At 39.2% G+C, this 23,466-nt stretch overlaps 1 protein-coding gene and 1 long non-coding RNA gene across 2 annotated transcripts in view; both read right to left on the bottom strand.

Annotated features, from left to right (window-relative positions):
* LOC125754963 (uncharacterized) overlaps nt 1–23,466 on the bottom strand; it is a 54,422-nt gene that overhangs the window by 9,426 nt on the left and 21,530 nt on the right. The window lies entirely within an intron of this gene.
* THOC3 (THO complex 3) lies at nt 1,984–22,307 on the bottom strand. Its single transcript, XM_025434717.3, has 6 exons — nt 21,969–22,307; nt 21,068–21,224; nt 19,082–19,286; nt 15,691–15,852; nt 15,470–15,570; nt 1,984–2,578 (listed from the first exon to the last, which is right to left on the bottom strand). Exons 1-6 carry the CDS (start codon nt 22,233–22,235, stop codon nt 2,415–2,417), a joined length of 1,056 nt encoding a protein of 351 aa, XP_025290502.1. The 5' UTR covers nt 22,236–22,307; the 3' UTR covers nt 1,984–2,414.

Genomic DNA, 23,466 nt, shown 5'->3' with positions numbered 1-23,466 from the left:
TAGCACAAAATATACTATAATCTTAACTATCTATTTCTCAGCATTACTTGTAACTCAAGTCTACATAGCAATGGGTCATTGGCATAGCAAATCCCAAACTTTCTTTACCAACTATAGCCTAACTCAGAGCAGAACTCATCATCCACTTCTGACTTGCTAGTGTTTAGAACTGTATTACATGGCTGTACTGACATCAATTGCTAGGTGACCATGACTGGTTCCCTTCCTGCTCTGAATTAGACAACTCACTCAAACCACAGGGGCATCAGGTCTGGGACAAATTATGCATTTCTCCAAAAGGGACCCAACTTCTACATCTCCCCAGGACTCTGAAATCAAGACACAGAAATGTTATGAGCAAGGCCCTGACAGTCAGCAAACATTGCCACAAGCTGGAGCTCTTTCCCCACAATCAGTGTTTTCCTGTTGCTACAAGTGTCCCCCTAGTTTAAAGCAGCAAATCTCTTAGTGAAAAGTTGAGTGAATCACTACTTTACACAAACCCAGAGGAAAAAAATCTACATGGATCAAGGGAGAGGGAACTGATCAAATACTAAGATCTAGACTAAACCTTGGTGTCTGATTCCAATGTTAAAGGGGCTATATAGAGAAACATAGCAGCATCCACAGGAATGACAAACAACCATAAAAATAAAGATCAGTGTACCACAGTTTGCTCCTAGTGACACGAACATTGAACTTCTGACATAATGAGGTAGCATGCTGGTTTACAACTAAAAAGAACCATCTTCAGGGAAGGTCACAGGCAGAGCCTGTTCTGGGTGCTGAAGGAAACAGTACTGACTGAACCTGAAGAGTGGACTCAACCAATCACTCATTAAGTTGGACTTCTTAGAGCCAAGGTTTACTCATCTGTAAAATGGGAATGGCAAGTGAAATAAGAATAGCCATTGTCAATAGAAGGCATGTGGACCTCTAAGCAAACCTAGATTTAAATACTGTCACTTAATGAGTTAAATTTCCTAAAGTGGTAAAATGGTGATAACACCCAACTGCAGAAGTGTGTTGCAAAAACTGAGTAAAGTGCTTATTACAGTACCAAGCCTAAGGAATATCTAATAATTAAAATTTTCTATTAAGACTTACTGAGTGTTTATAATACTGCTTAACATGGTGCTGAGCATTTTGCATGTTTTACCTTATCATACTTGATTTGTCTACTCTGCAAGATTTGTATAAACATGTTTGTGTAAACATGTTTCTATACATAAATAAGACAACAGAAAAACTCCTAAAAGGATACACACAAAAATGCTAATAGTGGTGAGTATCTCTTGGGAGAAAAATACAATTTTTTCTTTTCACCTACTTGCTTTTTCCAAAATTTTCTATGAATATCATTTAGTGAGGTGTATTTTTATGTTTTCAATCCCAAAATACATTAAAATACAATGAAAATCAAAAACTGCTCACAGGTAATCTCCTACACAAGCCACTTCTTTTGGAGATAAGAGCTAACAAAAGTTCTGTTTTCCCTGAAGAACGAGCATGTGCCCTGCTTTTCAGTAAGAATTGACTTATCCCTTCTTCACTTTGCCGCCAGGGGGCACAGCCAAAACTTTAGTTCAATCATTCAGTCAGGTTCTCATTTTTTGCATATTTCTATTTTAATTTCCCCAGTCTCGCCTTCCTATTCTTATCTATTATGTCTTATTCTGATTTTGGATTTATTTATATTTTATTACTTTTCTCAGTGTTATATTGTAAATGTAGTCTATAAATCCTCTGTATATTAAGGTGAGGTATACATACACACAAAATGAAGACTTTAAGGACTGCTATTGCCCATACACTTCACGCTGGGCATTTCATAGAATTCATGTTGCATTTCACAGAATTCTTGGTTAGGACATTAAATGACAGAATTAATTACAACCTCTAAATTTAATTTGAGATTTTTTTTAAATACAAAACTGCAACATCTTCCAATATGAGCAACAATAACAACACAAATACCATAACTTTTAAAGTCTCAGAAGTCCCATAAAGTCAGCTTTATTAAATGCTCAACTCGAAAAATTATATACATTTCTTTTTACTATAAAAAAATCTCCATCCCCATCTCACCCTTCCTCACTCACTCACTCAAGGTAGGTATTGTCCAAGCAGAAGCAAACCCAACAAAGTCTACCATATACCCAAAAAGCAGAGAAGACAGGAGGTCCCCAGAGTTAAGATATGCTGATGTTATCGTGCAGAGCCCTCCTGCAGGGGAAAGAATGGGAAAAGCTCACATAACAAGAAGGGAACTAGAATAGGCAAACTAACAAAGACTTGTATAATTTATACCAATTTACAAATACCTTAGGTGCCCACCAACTCCAAGAGAACAGACCAAACTAATACACAAAGGAAGGCCTCTGCCAGGGCCCCCTCTCCCTGAGGTCCTCCTATCAGGAGTCATTAGGAAGCCCAAACAGCTTCACAGTTCCTGCTTCCCGACTGCTGTCATATTTGCCATCTTTGTCATCACAGGCAAACGCCAGCAGAGGCCTCTTGGGGTGCCAAGCCACGGTGAAAGTTGGAGACTCACACTGCACCTCCCATAGCTTGTCTCCTATAAAAATCAATATAGGGAAACCAATCAATACATTAATAATAAGAAACCATATTCATTTAGTACTTGCCTACATTAAATCATTTAATCCATTTTTTAAAAGATTTTATTTATTTATTTGAGAAAGAGAGAGCACGAGCTGGGCAGGGGGGGCAGAGGGAAAGAGGCAGACACCCACTGAGCAGGGAGCCCGATGCAGGGCTCAATCCTAGGACCCTGAGATCACGACCTGAGCTGAAGGGAGACACTTAACTGACTGAGCCACCCAGGTACTCATCATTTAATCCACTTATTAACCCTGCAGGATAGGTACAATTATTATCCAATTTTATAGAGAATACTGAGGCACAGAGAGAGCACAAACCAGTAGGTGGCAGAGCAAGATCTGAATGTAGAGCCTATGGTCTAAACCTATTCTACACTCCCTGGGAAAACAGTAACAGCAGTTAATATTTGTTGAGCACCTCTTAAGAATCAGATGGATTATATTTTATTTTAATAAAGGATAAATACAATACAGCAAGGCAAGTAATGATTTTAAAACCCTTTTTAGGGATCCCTGGGTGGCGCAGCGGTTTGGCGCCTGCCTTTGGCCCAGGGTGTGATCCTGGAGACCCGGGATCGAATCCCACATCGGGCTCCCGGTGCATGGAGCCTGCTTCTCCCTCTGCCTGTGTCTCTGCCTCTTTCTCTCTCTCTGTGACTATCACTAAAACAAAACAAACAAAAAAAAAAACCCTTTTTACAGGGACGCCTATGTGGCTCAGCTGTTGAGTGTCTACCTTCAGCTCAGGGTGTGATCCCAGGGTCCCGGGATCAAGTCCCACATTGGGCTCCCTGCATGGGGCCTGCTTCTCCCTCTGCCTGTGTCTCTGCCTCTCTCTCTCTCTCTCTCTCTCTCTGTGTCTCTCATCAATAAATAAAATCTTTAAAAAAAAAACCAAAAAACTCTTTTTACAGAAACAGGTGACTGAACAGTTAAGTCATACCTCAAGGAAGCAACAAAGTTAGTACATGAAGTCTGTTTCCAAAGCCACAGATCTTTCTGCTAAATCACAATGCTTTGCAAATCGATTTTTTCCCCAAAAATGTCATTCTTCCTACTCATTGAAATTAAGTATGATTTTTCTTTTTTTTTTTTAAGTATGATTTTTCTAAAGCCATTATTCCTTTAGTCCTGCTTTACATTTTTTTCAACTTTAGGGTTAAGATTAATGTAGTAAAACATTAACAATGTGGTGTTAGCGATGCAGGATATATCAAATTATATACTTCAAACTAGACAACGATACAGTAAATAAATTATATTTCAATAAAGCTGTTTAAATATATATTTATGCACACATATATGTGTGTAGACAGAAAGAGAGATTCTTTCTGTTAAATAATCCAATTTCAGGGACAGTTAACCATTCTTCATGATGCTAGTATCTGGCAGTCTAGCTTTATATCTGAGCAAATTTCTGTATTACACAAACATAAGAATTAGTTTCAGAGGCTGCTACTCCCCCTTTTACTCCTTTTTAGGCCTTTAACTCCATCATTTGTCAAATCATTTGGGATTGTTGACAATAAAGAAAGTTATACAGTTCAAGAAAACCAGAGTAGACCTAAAAAGGCCTTCTAAAACGTTTCCTAAATAACCATGTGGCTTCATAAACTTTAACATCTTGACAGTTTTATTGGAAAGTTTAATCTCTGAATGATAAACAAGGTGCTATCTGGGTGAGACTGACATTACTACTCCAGACCACTGAAGTTCTAAAAGACTCAGTGCAGTATATATGGTGTGTGACTAAAAAGCTGAAAGTGAACTGTTAAAATACATGCTATCAGAAATAAAATTAATTCTTACTTTGTTTTACCTTTAACCACTAAAAATACATAAGACACAAAATCTCAATATACGATTCCAATTATACATAGTATAGTGTGTGTATATACGCACACACAAAGATGTATAGATATCTATATATAAAATATCTTCAGAGATATATAAATATCTATATATTTAAAGAAGACTGGAAGGAAATATACTATGTTAGGAATTCACTATCTCCAAATTATGGACCTATGTGACTGTTAATTTCTTCTTTATATATTTGTCAGCATTTTCCAAATACTCTATTATGTGCATATATTATTCTTATTTTACAAACTAATATACAAAGACATGCTTATTGCATAAAATTCAAATAGTCCAAAGGCACAGAGCAGCACTGGGCAACAGAAACTTTTGTGATGGAAACATTCTACATCTGCACTATCCAATACAGAAATCACCAGCCACATGTGACTACTGAAGTCATTAAAATGAGCCTAGGGTGACTGAGGAACTGAATTTTTCATTTTATTTAACTGGTTTCAGTAATAGTAATTAAATCATAAATTAAAATTTATCTTCTTCTAGTCTTCTAAGTCTGAAATAAATTCTTTCAAAAGTCTTTCTACGAATTTAGCTTTAGTGTTTTTATCTAAATGGGAACATAATACGCATTGACTGGCTACTTGCTTTGCTCATTCAGTAAAAGTCTTACCAGTCTTGCATTTCAGCACATATAGACCTATGTTTTTCTCTTGGAACACTGTAATATGTATGTATCACAACTTATTTAATTAGTCCATCATAATGAAAATTTAGACTATTTCCCTTTTATGTGTAAAACAGTGCTATAAATAAATTGTGCTTCCTTTTCCCTAATCATCTGACTTTTAATTTTTAGCCTAGGTTACAGAGAAAAAAAATTTTTAATGTTAAAAGTATTTGTCTGAACTACTTAGAAAACTTAATACAGCCATCTGTGATATATTCCTGAAAGACTAATTATATGTGAACTAAATCATATTTTAGGGCACCTGGATGGCTATGATAGTTAACAGCCAGCTCTTGATTTCAGCTCAGGTCATAATCTCAGGATCCTGGGATCGAGCCCCATGCTGGGCTCTGCACTCAGCAGGGAGTCTGCTTGAGGATTCTCTCCTTGTCCCTTGCCCCCTTCCCAAGCTTGTGTACTTTCTCTCTAAAATAAATAAATAAATCTTAAAAAATGAAAAATCAGGGGCACCTGGGTGGCTCAGTGAGTTAGGCATCTGCCTTCAGCTCAGGTCATGATCCCAGGACCCTGGGATCAAGCCCTTCATTGGGCTCCCTGCTCAGCAGCCAGTCTGCTTCTCTCTCTTCCTCTGCTGCTCCTCCTGACTCACGCTCTCTTTCGCTCACGTGCACGCTGTCTCTCTCTCTCTCTCAAATAAATAAAGAAAATCTTTAAAAATAAATTAATTAATAAAATAATAAAATAAATCATATTTTATATGTATTAGGTGAGGTAGACAAACTTGCACAAAGATGACATGGGAAAAACAGGCACACGCAACAACCCTTCTGTAAGTGGTTTGGTCCTTCACAAAATGTGAACACCTTGGACTCAGTCAGCAATCCCACTTCACTGGTTTACCCCAAAGGATGACCTAAAATGAAGTCCATGAAGAATATTTCTCACAGCACTATTTATAATGGTGCAAGGTGAGAAACCACCAAAGAGCTGGGCAAGTAAAGTATCTATAGGCAATACTGGCAGTTTAAGAATATACTGATATATTCAGTAGAAATCTAAAATGCATTATATGTGGCAGTGGAACTCAGCCATCACCATGTTAAGAAGCTGTAACATTCTCAGGTGTGCCAGGTATAGCCTTATAGCCTGGAGCAAGAGACTATCCATACATCACACAACAAAGGTGACACAAAGGAGCTTTGTATCTTTTTTTTTTTTTAATTCTATTTATTTATTATGAGAGAGAGGCAGAGACATAGGCAGAGGGAGAAGCAGGCTCCACACAGGGAGCTCAACATGGTACTCGATCCCAGGACTCCAGGATCCCACTCCGGGCTAAAGGCGGCGCTAAACCGCTGAGCCACCAGGGCTGCCCAGGAGCTTTGTATCTGAGTGGCTGGACAACACTCACCATAATGTTATCAACAGTAACATTTTTAAAATTGTGGAATTTCAATTTTTTACTTTATTCTTTGATGTTTTATATACAGTTTAAATTCCTTTACTAAAGTACCATCTATTTCCAAAAACAATAAAGCTATATTACAAAATAAATCTGAGGGTAAAGCACAGAAGATGGCATCCTAAGCTCACCTCCTTCCACAGACACACTGAGGCAACAAGTGTGTCTACTGCATTAACTCTGAAAATGATCTGAAGACCAGCAGAAGAGACCTTCCACAGCTAATCACAGAGAGAAGGCCACACTGAAAGGGTAGAAAGGGTGGAGACATGGCCAGGAACCAAACCCCTGGTGCAAATAACCACAAACAGGAGTGCCATCACAAGCATGGAGGAGTGAAGGGATCAAATTCCACAAAGGGCAATCCTGGCCCTAAGAACCTACATTGGGAAGACAAGTTCCCATAATGTCTGGCTTTGAAAATCAGCAGGGCTTAACTCCAAGAGCTTTAGAAGGGCTTAACTCTAGTCGAAATGGAGGGCAAAAGAGCCAGCACAATACTAAGTATCTCAGCCAGAGACAGCACTGAAGCAGCAGCTTGAAAAGCACCTAGGGTATACATGAAGGAGACGTACTAATTTTAGGGTGTGTGCAGAAGGGCAAACATGCAGATTTCTCCAGGTATAAAAAAAGTACTGGTGGATGCCATTTTTCTTGCCCTCCCTGCGTCTAGATAGCTAGATGCTTGCAGAAGCCAATTCTAACACCCTCTACCTACCTTGTTAGCAACACATGCCATGCCCCAGTGTTACCCTACCACCCATCCTATCCAACCCACTGGCCTCCGCAGGTACCCCTCCAAAGTGACTCCTGCTCTGGGGGACAAAGGAGATAACCCTACACACCAGCTTGCCCACAGTTCCTACAGCTGGGCCTCTTAACTGGCTGCACAAAGATCAAGCCCTGCCCTTCTATGTACCTGCAGCTGTCGCAGAAGCTAATTACACACAGCTAGGCTGAATGCCAGCCTCACCCACAATTAAGCCCATAGCAGCTGCAGCCAGGCCTCTCAACAGCATGGGAGGAAGCACAGTGCTCCTGCAACAGGCAAAGCAGGTCACTGCTGCCAGCTGGGCTGAGGGTCAGACCCACCCATCAGCATGCCCACAGCAATCACAGCTCAACCACAGCAGGCAGCAGGAGGGTGCACTCAGTCCACACAGGGGACAGCCCTAGTGTGCCTGGTTCTAGTGACCAACGCAGATAAGTCTACAGGGCACCACAGGGCCTCTTCTATGTATAGCCACAACTTTCAAGGTCAGGAGATATAGCTGACCTACCTAACACATAGAAATAAACACAGCCAGACAAAATGATGAGACTAAGGGATATGTCCCAAATGAAGAAACAAGACAAAATTACCGAGAAAGGACTAAACAAAATAGAGATAAATGATATGTCTAATAAAGAGTTCAAAGTAATGGTCCTAAAGATACTCAACTGGACTTGAGAAAACAGCTGATGAACTCTATAAGAATTTCAAGAGATAGAAAATGTAAAAAAAGAGCCACTCAGAGCTGAATACAGTAATTGAAATGAGAAATACACTAGAGGAAATCAACAGCAGGTTAGAGGATGCAGAAGAACGAATCAGAGATCTTGAAGACAGTAATAGAAACCAACTAAGAAAAAAAAAAAAGAAACTAACTAAGATGAATAACAAAAAAGACAAAAGAATAATAAAAGAATAGGTGAAGGAACCTCTGCAATACCATCAAGCATGATAACATGTACACTGTAGGAGTCCCAGAAGAAGAGAGAGGAAAGTGGACAGAAAATTTATTTGAAGAGATAACAGCTGAAAATATATCCTGAATCTAGGGAAGGAAACACATCTAGATCCAGGAAACAAAGAAAGCCCCAAACAAGATGAACCCAAAAAGGTTCACACCAAGGCACATAACAATTAAAATGGCAAAAATTAAAGATAAAGAGAGACTCTTAAAAGCAGCTGAAGAAAAGCAAATAGTCACATGCAAGGGAAAACCCCTAAGGCTACAGACCAGAAGGGAGTAACATGAAACATTCAAAGAGCTGAAAGAAAAAAAAAACATACAGCCAAGAATACTCTACCTGGCAAGACTATCACTCAGAGGTGAAATAGAGTTTCCCAAACCAAAGGGAGTTCATCACCACTAAACCAGCCACACAAGAAATATTTAAGGGAATTCTTTAAGTGAAAAATAAAAGGCCATAATCGGAAGAAAATAATGAAAGGAAAAAATTTCACTGGCAAAAGCAAACATATGTTTAAAGGTAGTGGACTAATCACTTATGAAAGTTAAAACACAAAAGCAGTAAAGTCGGTTACGTCTATAAAAATTACTCAAGGGATACACAAAATAAAAAGATACATAATATGGTATACACATAAAATGTAGAGGGGGTAGCAAAAATTCAAAAATTCTGCTTCTTAGAATGTGTTCAAAATTAAGCAACCATCAATACAGACTGCTAAACACAAAGGATGTTATATATGACCCCTATGGTAACCACAAATCAAAAACCTATAATAGATATACAAAAAGCATTAAGAAAAAGTAATCCAAACATAACATTAAAGAAAATCATCAAACCACAAGGGAAGGGTGATGGGCATTAAAGAGGGCACATGATATGATGAGCACTAGGTGTTACACTATATGTTGGCAAATTGAATTTAAATAAAGAAAAAACAAAACCCCAAGGGAAGAGAGCAAGAGAAGGAACAGGGAAGAACTACAAAAACAACAGAAAACAGTGAACAAGGGCAGCCCTGGTGGCGCAGTGGTTTGGCGCTGCCTGCAGCCTGGGGTGTGATTCTGGGGACCCAGGATCGAGTCCCACATCGGGCTCCCTGCATGGAGCCTGCTTCTCCCTCTGCCTGTGTCTCTGCCTCTCTTTCTCTGTGTCTATGAATAAATAAATAAAAAATCTTAAAAAAAAAAGAAAAGAAAACAGTGAACAAAATGGCAATAAATACACATCTATGAATAATTACATGTAAATTAACTATGTGGTCCAATCAAGAGACGCAGGTTGACCGAATGGCTGAAAAAACAAGACCCAACTATATGCTGCCTACAGGACTCACTTCAAACCTAAAGACACATACAGACTGAAAGTGAGGGGATGGAAAAAGATATTCTACACAGATGGAGCTGAATAAAAAAGCTGGGGTAAAAATATTTTTATCAGACAAAATATACTTTACAAAAAAGACTGTAGCAAGAGACAAAGAAAGGCATTAAATGATAAAGAAATCAATCCAACAAGAGGATGTAACAATTTTAAGTATCTATGTACCTAACATAGGTACTAGGAACACCTAAATACATGAAGTAAATATTAAGAAACATAAAAGGATAAATTGACAGTAATACAATAGCAGGGGACTTTAACACCACACTTACATCAATGGATAGATAATCCAGACAGAAAATCAACAAAGAAACAATAGCTTTGAATGTTACATTAAACCAGATGGACTTGACAGATACGTACAGAACATTCCAACCAAAAACAACAGAATACACATTTTCTTTTTTTTTTCTTAAAGATTTTATTTATTTATTCATGAGAGACACAGAGAGAGAGAGAGAGAGAGAGAGGCAGAGGCAGAGACACAGGCAGAGGAAGAAGCAGGCTCCATGCAGAGAGCCCGAAGTGGGACTCGATCCCAGGTCTCCAGGATCATGCCCTGGGCTGAAGGCGGCATTAAACCGCTGAGCCACCCGGGCTGCCCCACATTATTTTCAAGTGCACGTGAAATATTCTCCAGGATGGATCATATATGGTAGAACACAAAACAAGTTTCAATGAATTTAAAAAGACTGAAATTTTATCAAGCATCTTTTCTGACCCACAGTGATATGAAACTAGAAATCAATTACAAGGAAAAAAAAAACTGGAAAAAACAGAAACACAGAGGTTAAACAACATGCCACTGAACAACCAACACATCAATGAATACATTAAAGAGGAAATCAAAAAACCCATCAAGACAAATGAAAATGGAAATACAACAATCCAAAATCTTTAGGATGCAGCTAAAGTAGTTCTAACAAGAATGCTTATAGCAATACAGGGCAACCTCAAGAAACAAGAAAAATCCCAAATAAACGAATCAACCTTATACCTAAAGACACTACATAAAGAACAAAGCCCAAAGTTAGTAGATGGAAGGAAATAAAAAAAATTAGAGCAGAAATAAATGAAATAGATACTAAAAAACATTAGAAAATATCCATGAAATCAAGAGCTGGTTCTTTGAAAACATAAATTTGATAAACCTTTACCAGACTCATCAAGAAGAGAGAGAACTCAAATAAATGAATTCAGAAATGAAAAATAATAACTGACACTACAAAAATACAAAGGGTTATATGGAAATACTATGAAAAATTATATCCAACAAATTGGACAACCTAAAAGAATGAATAAATTCCTATACACATACAATATTCTAAAACTGAATCAAGAAGAATGAGAGAATTTAAACAGACCAATTACTACGAATGAAACTCAAATGGTAATCAAAAAACTCCCAATAAACAAAAGTCCAGATGGATTCAGAGGTGAATTCTATGAAACATTTAAAGAGTTAATACCTATTCTTCTCAAACTATTCCAAAAAAAAAAAGGTGAGGAAAAACTTCCAAATTCATTCTATGAGCCCAGCATTATCCTGATACCAAAAACCAGGCAAACACACTACAAACCAAACAAACAAACAACTGCAGGCCAATATCCCTGGTGAACATAAATGCAAGAATCCTCAACAAAATATAGTAGCAAATCAAATTTAACAATACATTAAAAAGATCATACACCATGATCAAGTGGGATTTATTCCAGGGATGCAAGTATGGTTCAATATTTGTAAATCAATCAATAAGAGAAAGGCAAAAACCATATGGTCATCTCAAATAGACACAAAAAACGTATTTGACAAAATAAACATCCATTCTTGATAAAAAAACTCTCAACAAAATGGAGTTAGAGGAAATATACTTCAACATAATAAAGACCATATATGAAAAACCCACAGATAACATCATACTCAATGGTGAAAAACTGAAAGCTTTTCCCCTAAGATCAGGAGCAAGACAAGGATGCCCATTCTCACCAATTTTATTCAACATAGTCCTGGAAGTCCTGGCCACATCAATCGGACAAGAAAAAAACCAAAGGCATCCAAATCGGTAAGGAAGAAGTAAAACTGTATTTGCAGATGCTATGATACTATATACCAAAAACCATAAAGATTCCACAAAACACTATTTGAATAAATGAATTCTGGGGCGCCTGGGTGGCTCAGTTAAGTGTCTGCCTTTGGCTTAGGTCATGATCCCAGGGTCCTGGGACTGGGCCCTGGTCGGGCTCTCTGCTTAGCAGGAAACCTGCTTTTCCTTCTCAAACTCTCTCTGTTTAAAATAAACAAATTCAGCAAAGTTGCAGGAAACAAAACTAATACACAGAAATCTGTTGCATTTCTATACACAAAAATGACGTAATAGAAAGAAAAATTAATAAGAAAACAAACCCATTTACAATTACACCTAAAAGAAAAAATCTGGGAATACATTTAACCATGGAGGGAAAAGACCTATACTCAGACATTGAAGAAAGAAGTTGAAGATGTCACAAATAGAAAAATATACCATGCTCATGGACTGGAATAATTAATAGTTAAAAGGTTCACACCAACCAAAGCAATCCACAGATTCAATGTAATCTCTATCAAAATACCAACATTTTTCACAGAACCAGAATAATCCTATAATTTATATGAAATCACAAAAGACTCTGAATAGCCAAAGCAATCTTTGAGAAAGAAGAACAAAACTGTAGGTATCACAATCCCAGTTTTTAAGATATACTACAAAGCTATAGTAATCAAAACAGTATGGCACTGGCAAAAAAATAGACACATGATATATCAATGGAACAGGATAGAGAACCCAGAAATAAACCCACCCCTATATGACCATTAATTAATCTACAACAAAGGAGGCAAGAATATGCAATGGAGGGCAGCCCGGGTGGCTCAGCGGTTTAGCGCCGCTTTTGGCCCAGGGCCTGATCCTGGAGACCCAGGATCAAGTACCATGTCGGGTACCCTGCATGGAGCCTGCTTCTCCCTCTGCCTGTGTCTCTGCCTCTCTCTCGTGTCTCTCATGAATAAATAAATAAAATATTAAAAAAAAAAAAAAAAGAATATGCAATGGAAAAAAGTTTTGTCAACAAATGGTGCTGGGAAAACAGGACAGCTACATGCAAAAAAATAAAATTGGACCACTTCTTACACCATACACAAAAATAAACTCAAAATAGATTAAAATGTGAGATCTGAAACCATAAACACCTAAAAAACATAGGCAGCAACCTTTCAGACATCAGCCTTAGCAACATATTTATGGATATGTCTCCTCAAGCAAAGAGAAACAAAAGCAAAAATAAACTACTGGGATTACACCAAAATAAAAAGCTTTTGTGTAGCAAAGGAAACCATCAACAAAACAAAAAGACAACCTACTGAATGGGAGAAGATATTTCCAAATAATAAATCCAATAAAGGGTTAATATCTAAAATATATAAGATTTATGTGCTCAACACCAAAAAAAAAAAAAAAAAAAAAAAAGGTAAGCTAATTAAAGAGTGTGGTGCCTGGGTGGCTTACTCGATTGAGAGTCCAACTTTCGATTTTGGCTCAGGTCATGATTTTAGGGTCCTGGGATCAAGCCCCACATTGGGCTCCATGCTTACCAGGGAGTCTACTAAGATTCTTTCCCTCTGCCCCTCCCTCCACACTCTACTCATGCTCTCTCTCTCAAATGGGTGAATGAATCTTTAAAAAAAAAAGAGACAGAAAATCTGAAAAAACATTTTTTTCCAAAGATATACAGATGACCAACAAACACATGAAAAGGTGCTCAGATCACTGATCATCAGAGAAACACACATCAAAATTACAATGAGATACCACCTCACACCCATGAAAATAGCTAGTATCAAAAAGATAATAAAAAACAAATGTTGAACTGGAGGGTATTATGCTGAGTGAAATAAGTCAATCAGAGAAGGACAATCATCATAAGGTTTCACTCATATATGGAATATAAGAAATAGTGAAAGGGATTAAAGGGAAAGGAGGGGAACTGAATGGGAAAAATTAGAGAGGGAGACAAACCATGAGAGACTCCTAACTCTGGGAAACAAACAAAGGGTAGTGGAAGGGGAGCTGGCTGGGGGATGGGGTAACTGGGTGATGGGCACTCAGGAGAGCACTTGATGGGATGAGCATTGGGTGTTATACTATATGCTGGCAAATCGAGCTTAAATAAAAACAAATGTAAAATTAAAAAAAAAAATGTTGGTGAGGATGTAAAGAAAAAAGAATCCTCATACGCTGCTGGTGGGAACATAAATTGGTGCTGCCACTATAGAAAATGATATGAAGCCTTCTCAAGAAATCAAAAATAGAAATACTATAAAATCCAGTAATTCCACTACTGGGTAATTACCCAAAGAAAACAAAAACACTAATGCAAAAAGATATGTGCACCCCCACATTTATTGCAGCATTATTTACAATAGCCAAGATATAGAAACCACCTAAGTGCCCATGGATAAATGAATGGATAAAGAAAATGTGTAGACAGATAGATAGATAGATAAATAGATATACACACACACAGTAGAATATTAAACAATCATAAAAAAAGAATGAAATCTTGCCATTTGCAAGAACATGGATAGACCTAAGGAGTATTAAGCTAAGTGAAATAAATCAGACACAGAAAGACGAATACCGTATGATTTCACTTATACATGAAATCTAAAAAACAAAACAAGTAAATAAACAGAAACACATTCATAAATACAGAAAATTGTTGGGTGTCAGAGGGGAGAGGGTTTGGGTGATAGGTGAAATAGGTGAAGTGATCAAGAGGTACAACTTGCAGTTATAAAATAAGTCATAAAGTACAGCAAAAGGAATATAGTCAATAACGTTGTAATAATGTTGACAGTGACTACATTTGTTGTAATTAATGACTAATGCACTTAGTGTCAAATCACTGTCGTACATGAAACTAATATAATACTACATGTCAAATATACTTTAATAATAAAAAAATTAATTAAAAATAAGTAAATCTAAGAAAATTCTCTGTAAAATGTATACTCTCCTCCCATTTTTCTATTTTCAAACTCTGTTGGGTTTTTTTTTTTAATTTTTATTTATTTATGATAGTCACAGAGAGAGAGAGAGGCGGAGAGGCACAGGCAGAGGGAGAAGCAGGCTCCATGCACCGGGAGCCCAATGTGGGATTCGATCCCGGGTCTCCAGGATCGCGCGCTGGGCCAAAGGCAGGCGCCAAACCGCTGCGCCACCCAGGGATCCCTCTGTTGGTTGTTTTTAAAGCAAATGACATGTATTTTGGTAATTCCTAAAATTATTTTTAAAAATATGCATTTAAAAAAATATATGCATTTTTTTTAAGTTCACATACAGGCAAAATATAGGGAAAAAGTATACCACAACACTAAAAGAGACTGTATTTAGAGGTGGGACTACAGGTGACATTTTATTCTTTCTCCTATTTTCCATATTTTAAAAATGTCATCATAATAGAGGAATTAACAGTTAATAAAATGCAAAATATTTTCCTAAATCACTTTCTTTCAGACCCGCCCCTTTCTCAACTCTTTGCTCCCTTATGCACCTGACTATAACAGTCATAATAAACAAGCCTGTCCTAAGAAGAAAATTCATTTATGCTAATGAAGGTGTGGTAGTAATGTGAAGATGAAAACACACGACAGAATAAGTCCTGATGGCTGCAGATGACAGACAGAAGACTCATTACAGTAGTGAAGGTTTCAGTTACCTGTCTCTACTTCAGCAATGTCAATAAAATGATCTTCTGAAGCTGAGGCCAGCATTTTTCCATCATGGCTAAAACTGAGGGTCCTCACAGGCCAATCCAGCCTAATAACAGAGGAGACAGAGGAGATGTTAGAATAACCCAGTAAGAGAAGGGCACAATTTCACCCAAAATGAAATCAAATTAATTTATCCGACAAGGAAAGTGCTGGCAGAACCACTTACCTGGAAAAGCACCGAACACACACCAACTCATCCACATCCCAGAGGCTGACCAAGGCATCTGCACTTCCTGTGGCAAAGTACTTTCCCATGGGGTCAAACTTGATACAGATGCAGTTGGAAGGATGGGCATTGATGGACTGCACAGGCTTCAGCTCTGGGTAGCTGAGAAACAAGACAGACCGCAATTAAACTAGGGGAGGGGACTATGGTCCTAAGATGACAACAGGAGATACTGAAGAAGAAATCAAAGACAACAGAACAAATATCAGACTGCAAGTAAAACAAACTTTCCTGGACTTAAAAAAAAAAAAATTAGATTATCGTCAGGCTTTTCTGACACGAAGACTTTATGACAAAAGAAAATGGGGATAATATATTTAAGATGTATAAGCAAGAAAATATGAATCAAAGATTTTCATGTACAGCAAAATTGACTACCAATTATAAAGAGCTCAAATACTAAGCAGCACAATTAAGTATCTATAAGTTTAATAAGCATATAAGTTATAGTAAATATGAACTCAGGGAATACTGTCCATGAACCTTTCCTGAGGAATCTAAAGAATGAACTGTGACAATCAAAATGACTAGAGACTTATCAGCATAAGACTGGTGATGAGTATTACATATACAGCCTCTTGTAGAAACTATATATGTAAATGAAAAGCATAGTATACTGTAGCTCTATACTCTGACAATATATAGTATTAAGTATTTTTTTTTAATACAGAAGAATGAGGAAAGCAATGCAAAAAGCAGAATTTACTATTTTAAGTAATCACACTGGTGGCAGTAGTGGTAATAATGTTATTCTGAGATATCTCTACATATAACATAGATAAATGTAATAAGAAACTGTGGGATATTCTATTTCTATAAATCCCTTGTGTCCCTGAGAACCAGAATACTCAAATACTCAGTTTGGAAGGAGTTATTTATAATATAGAAGATGTTTAGTAAAATTCCACTCATCTTGAATTTTTTTTCTTTTCTTTTTTCTAAAGATTTCATTTATTTATTCATCAGAGACACAGAAAGAGAGGCAGAGACACAGGCAGAGGGAGAAGCAGAATCCCTGCAGGGAGCCTGACCCAGGACTCAATCCCAGGACCCCGGGATCACTACTGGAGCCAGAGGCAGATGCTCAACCCCTGAGCCACCCCCGTCTTCCTCACTCTTCTTGAATTTTAATTGAAGTCATCAATATAAATTCACAATGCACATATTTTATTTTTTTTACAATATACACATAGAATTCTTTGCTCTGTCCACTAGAAAGGTCTAGAAATAATGACCAAACCATGAGAATGAGAAATGCTTCCATAGCTCCAATATCAGTTTCTTATAAAAAGAACCTAGCGATTCTTAGAGGAATTTCTGATTAAAGGTCTGAGGCAGAAAACATACAAGATGAACTCAGATATCCTGTCAGACCAGAGAGCAACAACCTGAAGACTACTAGGATTATGTAAAAAAAAAAAAATGACTCAGGAATCAACCTGAAGAGGCTCCCATTAGCTAAAGATGGGATAATTTGAGTTTCTATTAAGGATAATTACTCCAACAGATTGAAATACATCTACCATGCTTCAATACATGAGTTTATGAGTCTTAAAAATACAACCTAGCTCATCATTTTTGGAGGCAATAGAGAACTAATTCATTATCTGATGACAAAGGGAAAGAAGCATTTATCCTGCCTTTTCTAAGTAAACTATATTCTTAAGTAAACAAATAGTTGATAAGAAGAAGTATCTTATATTCCAACAAATAAATTAGCATACAAAATTAGTAAAATCGAAACTAGGAGAATCTCTGCAGGTTAACAGCCTAGTTTTCCAACAGCTATATTATAAACAAAAGAAGGATGAAGAGCAACTTGGTAGTTTAACAAACTTAAAAGACACTAATTTTTTTTAAACAGACGAAACCAGAGTATCTAGAAATGCATACTTGGTAGCTAAAACTATAAAGAAATACTATAAAAATCAAGATAGTGTCTCCTTTTGAGGAAAGAGAATTATGACTAGGAAAAATACATAGACAGATTTCTGGGATGGCCAGCAAATTACTATTTCTTGACCTGGATGGGGTTACACAGATAACAGTTCATTAAGGCATAAGTTGTTTTAAGTGGCTTTCTGTATATGTTTTATTTTCTAATAAAAAGGCTTTTAAAAAAAACTAAAGAATCCCCACTTGAATAAAATTCAAGTTGCTAAGCACAGAATTCCAGCCTTTTATAATCTGGTCCCAGATTATACTTCAACTTTATCTTCCCATTTTCAGGCCCTCTCTTCAGATACCTTATCATCCATTCCCAGCAATTTTGACCTACCAACTACTTTCCATATAGAATACGCTTATTCACACCTGTTTTGTCCATTGTATGACTGCCTTGTGCTGATTCTTTAAATTCTACTCAGCTTTCAAGGTCAAGCTCAGAAGCTGCCTCCTTCAATCCTCAACTCCCACAGTCAATCTAAGTTTCTTTCCTGGGATGCCACAGCAAACTCTCAGCCTCTCTTCAAGAACCTATTTTACACTGCCTTGCACGGCCCATAGAGAATAGCAGAAAGAATAGAGCCCACAGACCTGAATTTCAATTCCAACACTCCATTCATTTACAGAATATTTACTGAGATCCTAACTCTGTGTACCAGGTATTAAAGTAGGCACTAGGGATTCAAAGTAATATGTGGTCCCTACATTCATGGAATTTAGAGTCTAGTGGAAGATATAGGTAAATAAACATGTAATTATAATATAGAATGAGAAATGCTTCCAACAGGAAGTACATAAAATAAGCTTCTAACCTGGAAAGGTAGGAAACTGATGAAGATGGCTTCCCTGGAGAGAAAGTGATATTTAAGGAGAGACTTTACGGGTACAAATTAGCCATAATTCAAGGTGCACCTACTTCCAGTGCTCACTAGTTGACTAGTGATTTAACCTCTCTGGATCCCAGATCCTCATCTGTCAAATAAGACTCATACTATCAACCGCATAAAATTTCTCTAAGGACTCAGTAAATAATTTTTATTTATTTATGATAGTCACAGAGAGAGAGAGAGAGAGAGGGAGAGGCAGAGACGCAGGCAGAGGGAGAAGCAGGCTCCATGCACCGGGAGCCCGATGTGGGATTCGATCCCGGGTCTCCAGGATCGCGCCCTGGGCCAAAGGCAGGCGCCAAACCGCTGCGCCACCCAGGGATCCCTAGTTAATAGGACTCAGTAAATATAAGGTGTCTGGCTCAAAGTTGCTCAACGGAGGTTAGGATTCTTTATTACCATGTGTCCTTTAAGCTCCTTCAGCACATCTAATTCATCTCTGTATCTAACACAGCACCCAGGGCAAAGATATGACAGTCCCTAAACTACAACCCCCTCACCTGAGGATGTTGATACAACCATTGCCATTTGTCAGGAAGAACATGTTATTGTCATTATTCCAGGAGATTTCATTTACTTCAAACTTGAACTGCTCTTCCGCCTTAGAACGGTGTGTCTTGGCATCAATAAAGGTCACCACATCATCCTTGTTGCCTACAGCTATGGTCTGCCCATCAGGACTCCAGCAGATATTTATATTCTCCCCTAGAAACCCAGATATAATCAGGAAGATATTGTTAGCCCAAAATCCTGCAGAAGTTTATTTTTTTTTAATCTGACAAAGACCAGAGCTATTATCTCCAAATTCCATTCACTAAGGTCCGAACCAATAGAAGGGAATGGGCAGCCCGGGTGCCGGGTGGCTCAGCGGTTTATTGCCACCTTCAGCCCAGGGTGTGATCCTGGAGACCCCGGATGGAGTCCCACATCAGGCTCTCTGCATGGGGCCTGCTTCTCTTCTCCCTCTGCCTGTGTCTCTGCCTCCCTCTCTCTCTCTCTCTCTGTGTTTCTCATGAATGAATAAATAAGATCTTAAAAAAAATAAAATAGAAGGAATGACCACTTACTCACCAATTATAAGTCCAGAATATTCATCTACAAATTTCCCCCTGTGGGTCCTCACTATAATTCTCTAAAGAACACTTTATTATCCCCATTCTACATATGAAGATATGGAAGATATGAGAGATGAGCCAAACTGTCAAAGCAGTGAAATAAAAGAGCCAAGATCTAAACTAGATTTGACTCCAATGCCTCTGATTCTTTTTTTATTTAAGATTTACTTATTTATTCATGAGAGACACAGAGAGAGAGGCAGAGACATAGGCAGAGGGAGAAGCAGGCTCCCTCCCAGGACCCCGGGATCACAACCCAAGCCAAAGGCAAATGCCCAACCACTGAGCCACCCAGGTGTCCCCCAAGCCTCTGCTTCTCAGACCAGCATTCCCAAAACTCTGGTCATTTATATGCCACTTTCACAATTTTGTTCTATCCACGTTAACAGCTATATTTCTTTATTCAAGATTTTTCTTAAAATTAACTTAAAAAATTTTTAGTTAAATAAATTTAGTTTCCATTTAGTAATAAATTTTATGGGCTAGTTCTTTTTTCCTGGTAGGCATTAAAATAAACACACAGCCGACTTTTAATGTTCATCTACATACCACCTAAATCATTCATGCATCACCAGTTGTCTACTTGGAGAAAGCACTGTAACATTCCACCTCTACAGACAAGACTTGTCAACAAAGCCCAATGGCCCACAGTGAACACATCGATTAAAAATTTCATCAACTTTATCAATTCTATGATGCATATATTTTCACACTTAATTCTTTACAACGTATCTTAAAATGCATCAAGATGCATCTCAAAAGTTTTGGTGGATCATGGTTATCTAGAAACTTTTCTTTCTTAACAACACATAAAACATCGGTACACCTTATAATCTGTGACGTTAGTCGATAAAATATAAGTGGCCTCAAGGTTTATAGGATAATACCTGGTAGAGAATAGATTCTACAAATGTACTGCACAACCCCCAGGTCATTTTCTCCCAGACCACCAAAACTATTCATTCCAAGATCAGCCATTCTAGCCTAGCAGGAGTTTCCCAAATTCTCCATACATCTGCACATGCAGCTCCCTCCTAGAGCTGCCGCTCACTCCTCACTCACCCACTGGACCCCGGACCACTAAATCCCTATTAGCTATTCTAAGAGTTTGCTCAAATTTTGTGAGATCTTGCTTGTCTCCACAGGCAGACTAAGCACTTCCATTCTAGATATCCATCTTGTAGACATCTCCAGTGTAACATGAACCATATTAGGGTTTTAGGCCCTAGGAGCTGGAGATTGTCATATTCAGCCCAGGATGTCCCATACCTAACACAGGGCGAAACACAGAGAAGATATTCAGGAAATGCTTGTTGAATTAAATTACTAAAAGTAGCTCATCTTCCTATTGCCCTCTCTCTGAAGAGTCACCTTTAGTGTTCACGGTGGCAATGCATTTTGTAGTCCTCACGTCCCAGATGCGAATGGTTTTGTCTCCCGATGCGGTGACAAAGAGGTCAGGATTACTTGGATGCCAACAAAGCTGGTCCACACTATCCCCATGTCCCCGATAATTGTTTTCTTTGACCTGAAAGAACAGAATCCACATGTCACCTTACACTTAAGTACCTGCCTCCACATGTAACTTCTCAGCTTTATTTAAACCAAGGCACCTTATGTCTAACAAAGACAATTTAAAAGAAACCAGTCCTTCCAAGTTCCTTCCCCAAAATTCTTCCCAATATCCCCTTCTCTTCCTTTCCAATCATTCTGAATTGTTCTGAGGTTTGGATTCCACATGAATGCCCTTACTCTTTTGCCTTCCCTGGACTTCCTCCTTCTTTCTGGTTCTCCACACTTACTCTACCACCGACGTTCCCGATTTTCTTGCTCACTCCCACAGGAAGCCCTATTATTTTCAAAGGGGCCCATTACACCCTCATGGGGACCCCACCACCACCACAGACCCTAGCCACTCCTCACCACCACACAACTCCTTCCATCACTCTCACACACCCTCACCTCACTCCAGTCCCGTCCACCACCAGTCTTCATCCTGTCCTAGCCTACTCCCCGCTCATCTTCACAGCTCCTTTACTGCCACACTCCCTCGCACCCTCACCTCCCTTTTACCACCACCATCTTCCTCTCCACCACAGCCCCCAGATCCCCAAGCACCACTCTGGTCACTCCAGCACTACATATCCCCCTTAGCCCCACACCCCTCCTCTCCCCTCGCCTCCACCCCCCTTTCCACTCCCACTCTCGCCCTCAACACCACACCTCGCTCTACCACAGCCCCTCTCTCTCTGGCCTGGACCGGTCAGCTTACCAACCGGTCCTTCTCCAGTAGGAAAACGCTGGCCGTCTTGTCGAAAGACCCCGAGGCCAGGCGACGCCCGTCGCAGCTCCAAGCCACCGAGTGCACCTTGGCGCTGTGTGCAGGGAATTCGCGCGTCTTGCTGTGGCCGCGGAACAGCTCCTGCATTCCCAGCACGTAGCGTGTTGGGCCACTGGTCACTGAGCACCAGGGAGCCATTGAGCCAGGACCACTCTGGCCCAGCGCCGAGGGCCCCATGGCCGCCGCAGGGACCGCCATGGCGAGCTCCCAGTAGCCCGCGTCTCTACCGCCGCTTTGGTGCAGTCAGGCCTGCCGCCGCCGCTGCACGCATGCGCCTGGAAGAACGGCTCGCCCCTGCACAGCCGCAGTGCGGGCCATCCGGGAGGGGACTACAAATCCCGGCATGCAGCGCGCTACCCCTTTTCAAATAGTAATGATTAGGATTTAAGTTTCCATCATAGTGAGTGATTCTGAGCTTTTGAGGGCCTATTTCCCCCTTATCTACTGCCTGGTAGATATATTTGTATCCCTGTTTAATTGAAAAAGAAAGCCAGGGATCCATGGGTGGCTTAGCGGTTTGGCGCCTGCCTTTGGCCCAGGGCGTGATCCTGGAGGCCCGGGATCGAGTTCCGCGTCGGGCTCCCTGCATGGAGCCTGCTTCTCCCTCTGCCTGTGTCTCTGCCTCTCTCTCTGTGTGTGTGTGTGTCTCATGAATAAATGAATAAAATCCTTTAAAAATAAATAAATAAAATAAAAAAGCCAACGTTATCCCTCCAAACCTCAATTCCCCATCAATAAAAAACAGTAGATTCTCCACCCCTCAATCCCCTCCCTTAAGAGCAGAAGGCCTCCGACTCTGGCTGGAGAAGGACCAGCTGGTAAACTAGAGGTTTTTAGGGGTCCAGAGCAGGGAGGGAAGGGGTTGGGAAGGGGCCTGGGTATGTCTTTAAATAAACAAATTCTCCGATTTTTAAAAGTACTATTGATGGAGGATAGAAGCAGGAAAATGTTCACCTCTAGTCCAAAAGGCTAGTCTGTAGCCTGCATAGTTCTGATGAGGATGAAATACATACTGATTGCTACATTCTTTTTTTTAGTTATTTATGATAGCAGGCTCCATACACCGGGAGCCCGACGTGGGAGTCAATCCCAGGTCTCCAGGATCGCACCCTGGGCCAAAGGCAGGCGCTAAACCGCTGCGCCACCCAGGGATCCCTGATTGCTATATTCTTAAAGGGTCTCATGACTGCCTGTATATCTCACGAATACTTAATATCAAGATGAATGATAAGCACCAGAGAACTCTTTTGAAAATAGTTTTATGAGTAGAAATTTGAAGAAAAGACATATGACCTAATACTCCCTGCACATCCTGACGCCCTTGAGCACTAAGCATGTAACTACTGTAAAGTTGCTCCCGCTGGCGGTGGTAAGAAAAGAGGCTACGAGGCCGGTGGATCCGAGAAATGAACTTTATTGCAAGCACCCT

This window comes from Canis lupus, chromosome 4 (assembly GCF_003254725.2).
Source record: "Canis lupus dingo isolate Sandy chromosome 4, ASM325472v2, whole genome shotgun sequence".
NCBI classification, from domain to species: Eukaryota; Metazoa; Chordata; class Mammalia; order Carnivora; family Canidae; genus Canis; species Canis lupus.
This window is presented reverse-complemented; position numbering and strand designations above follow the sequence as displayed.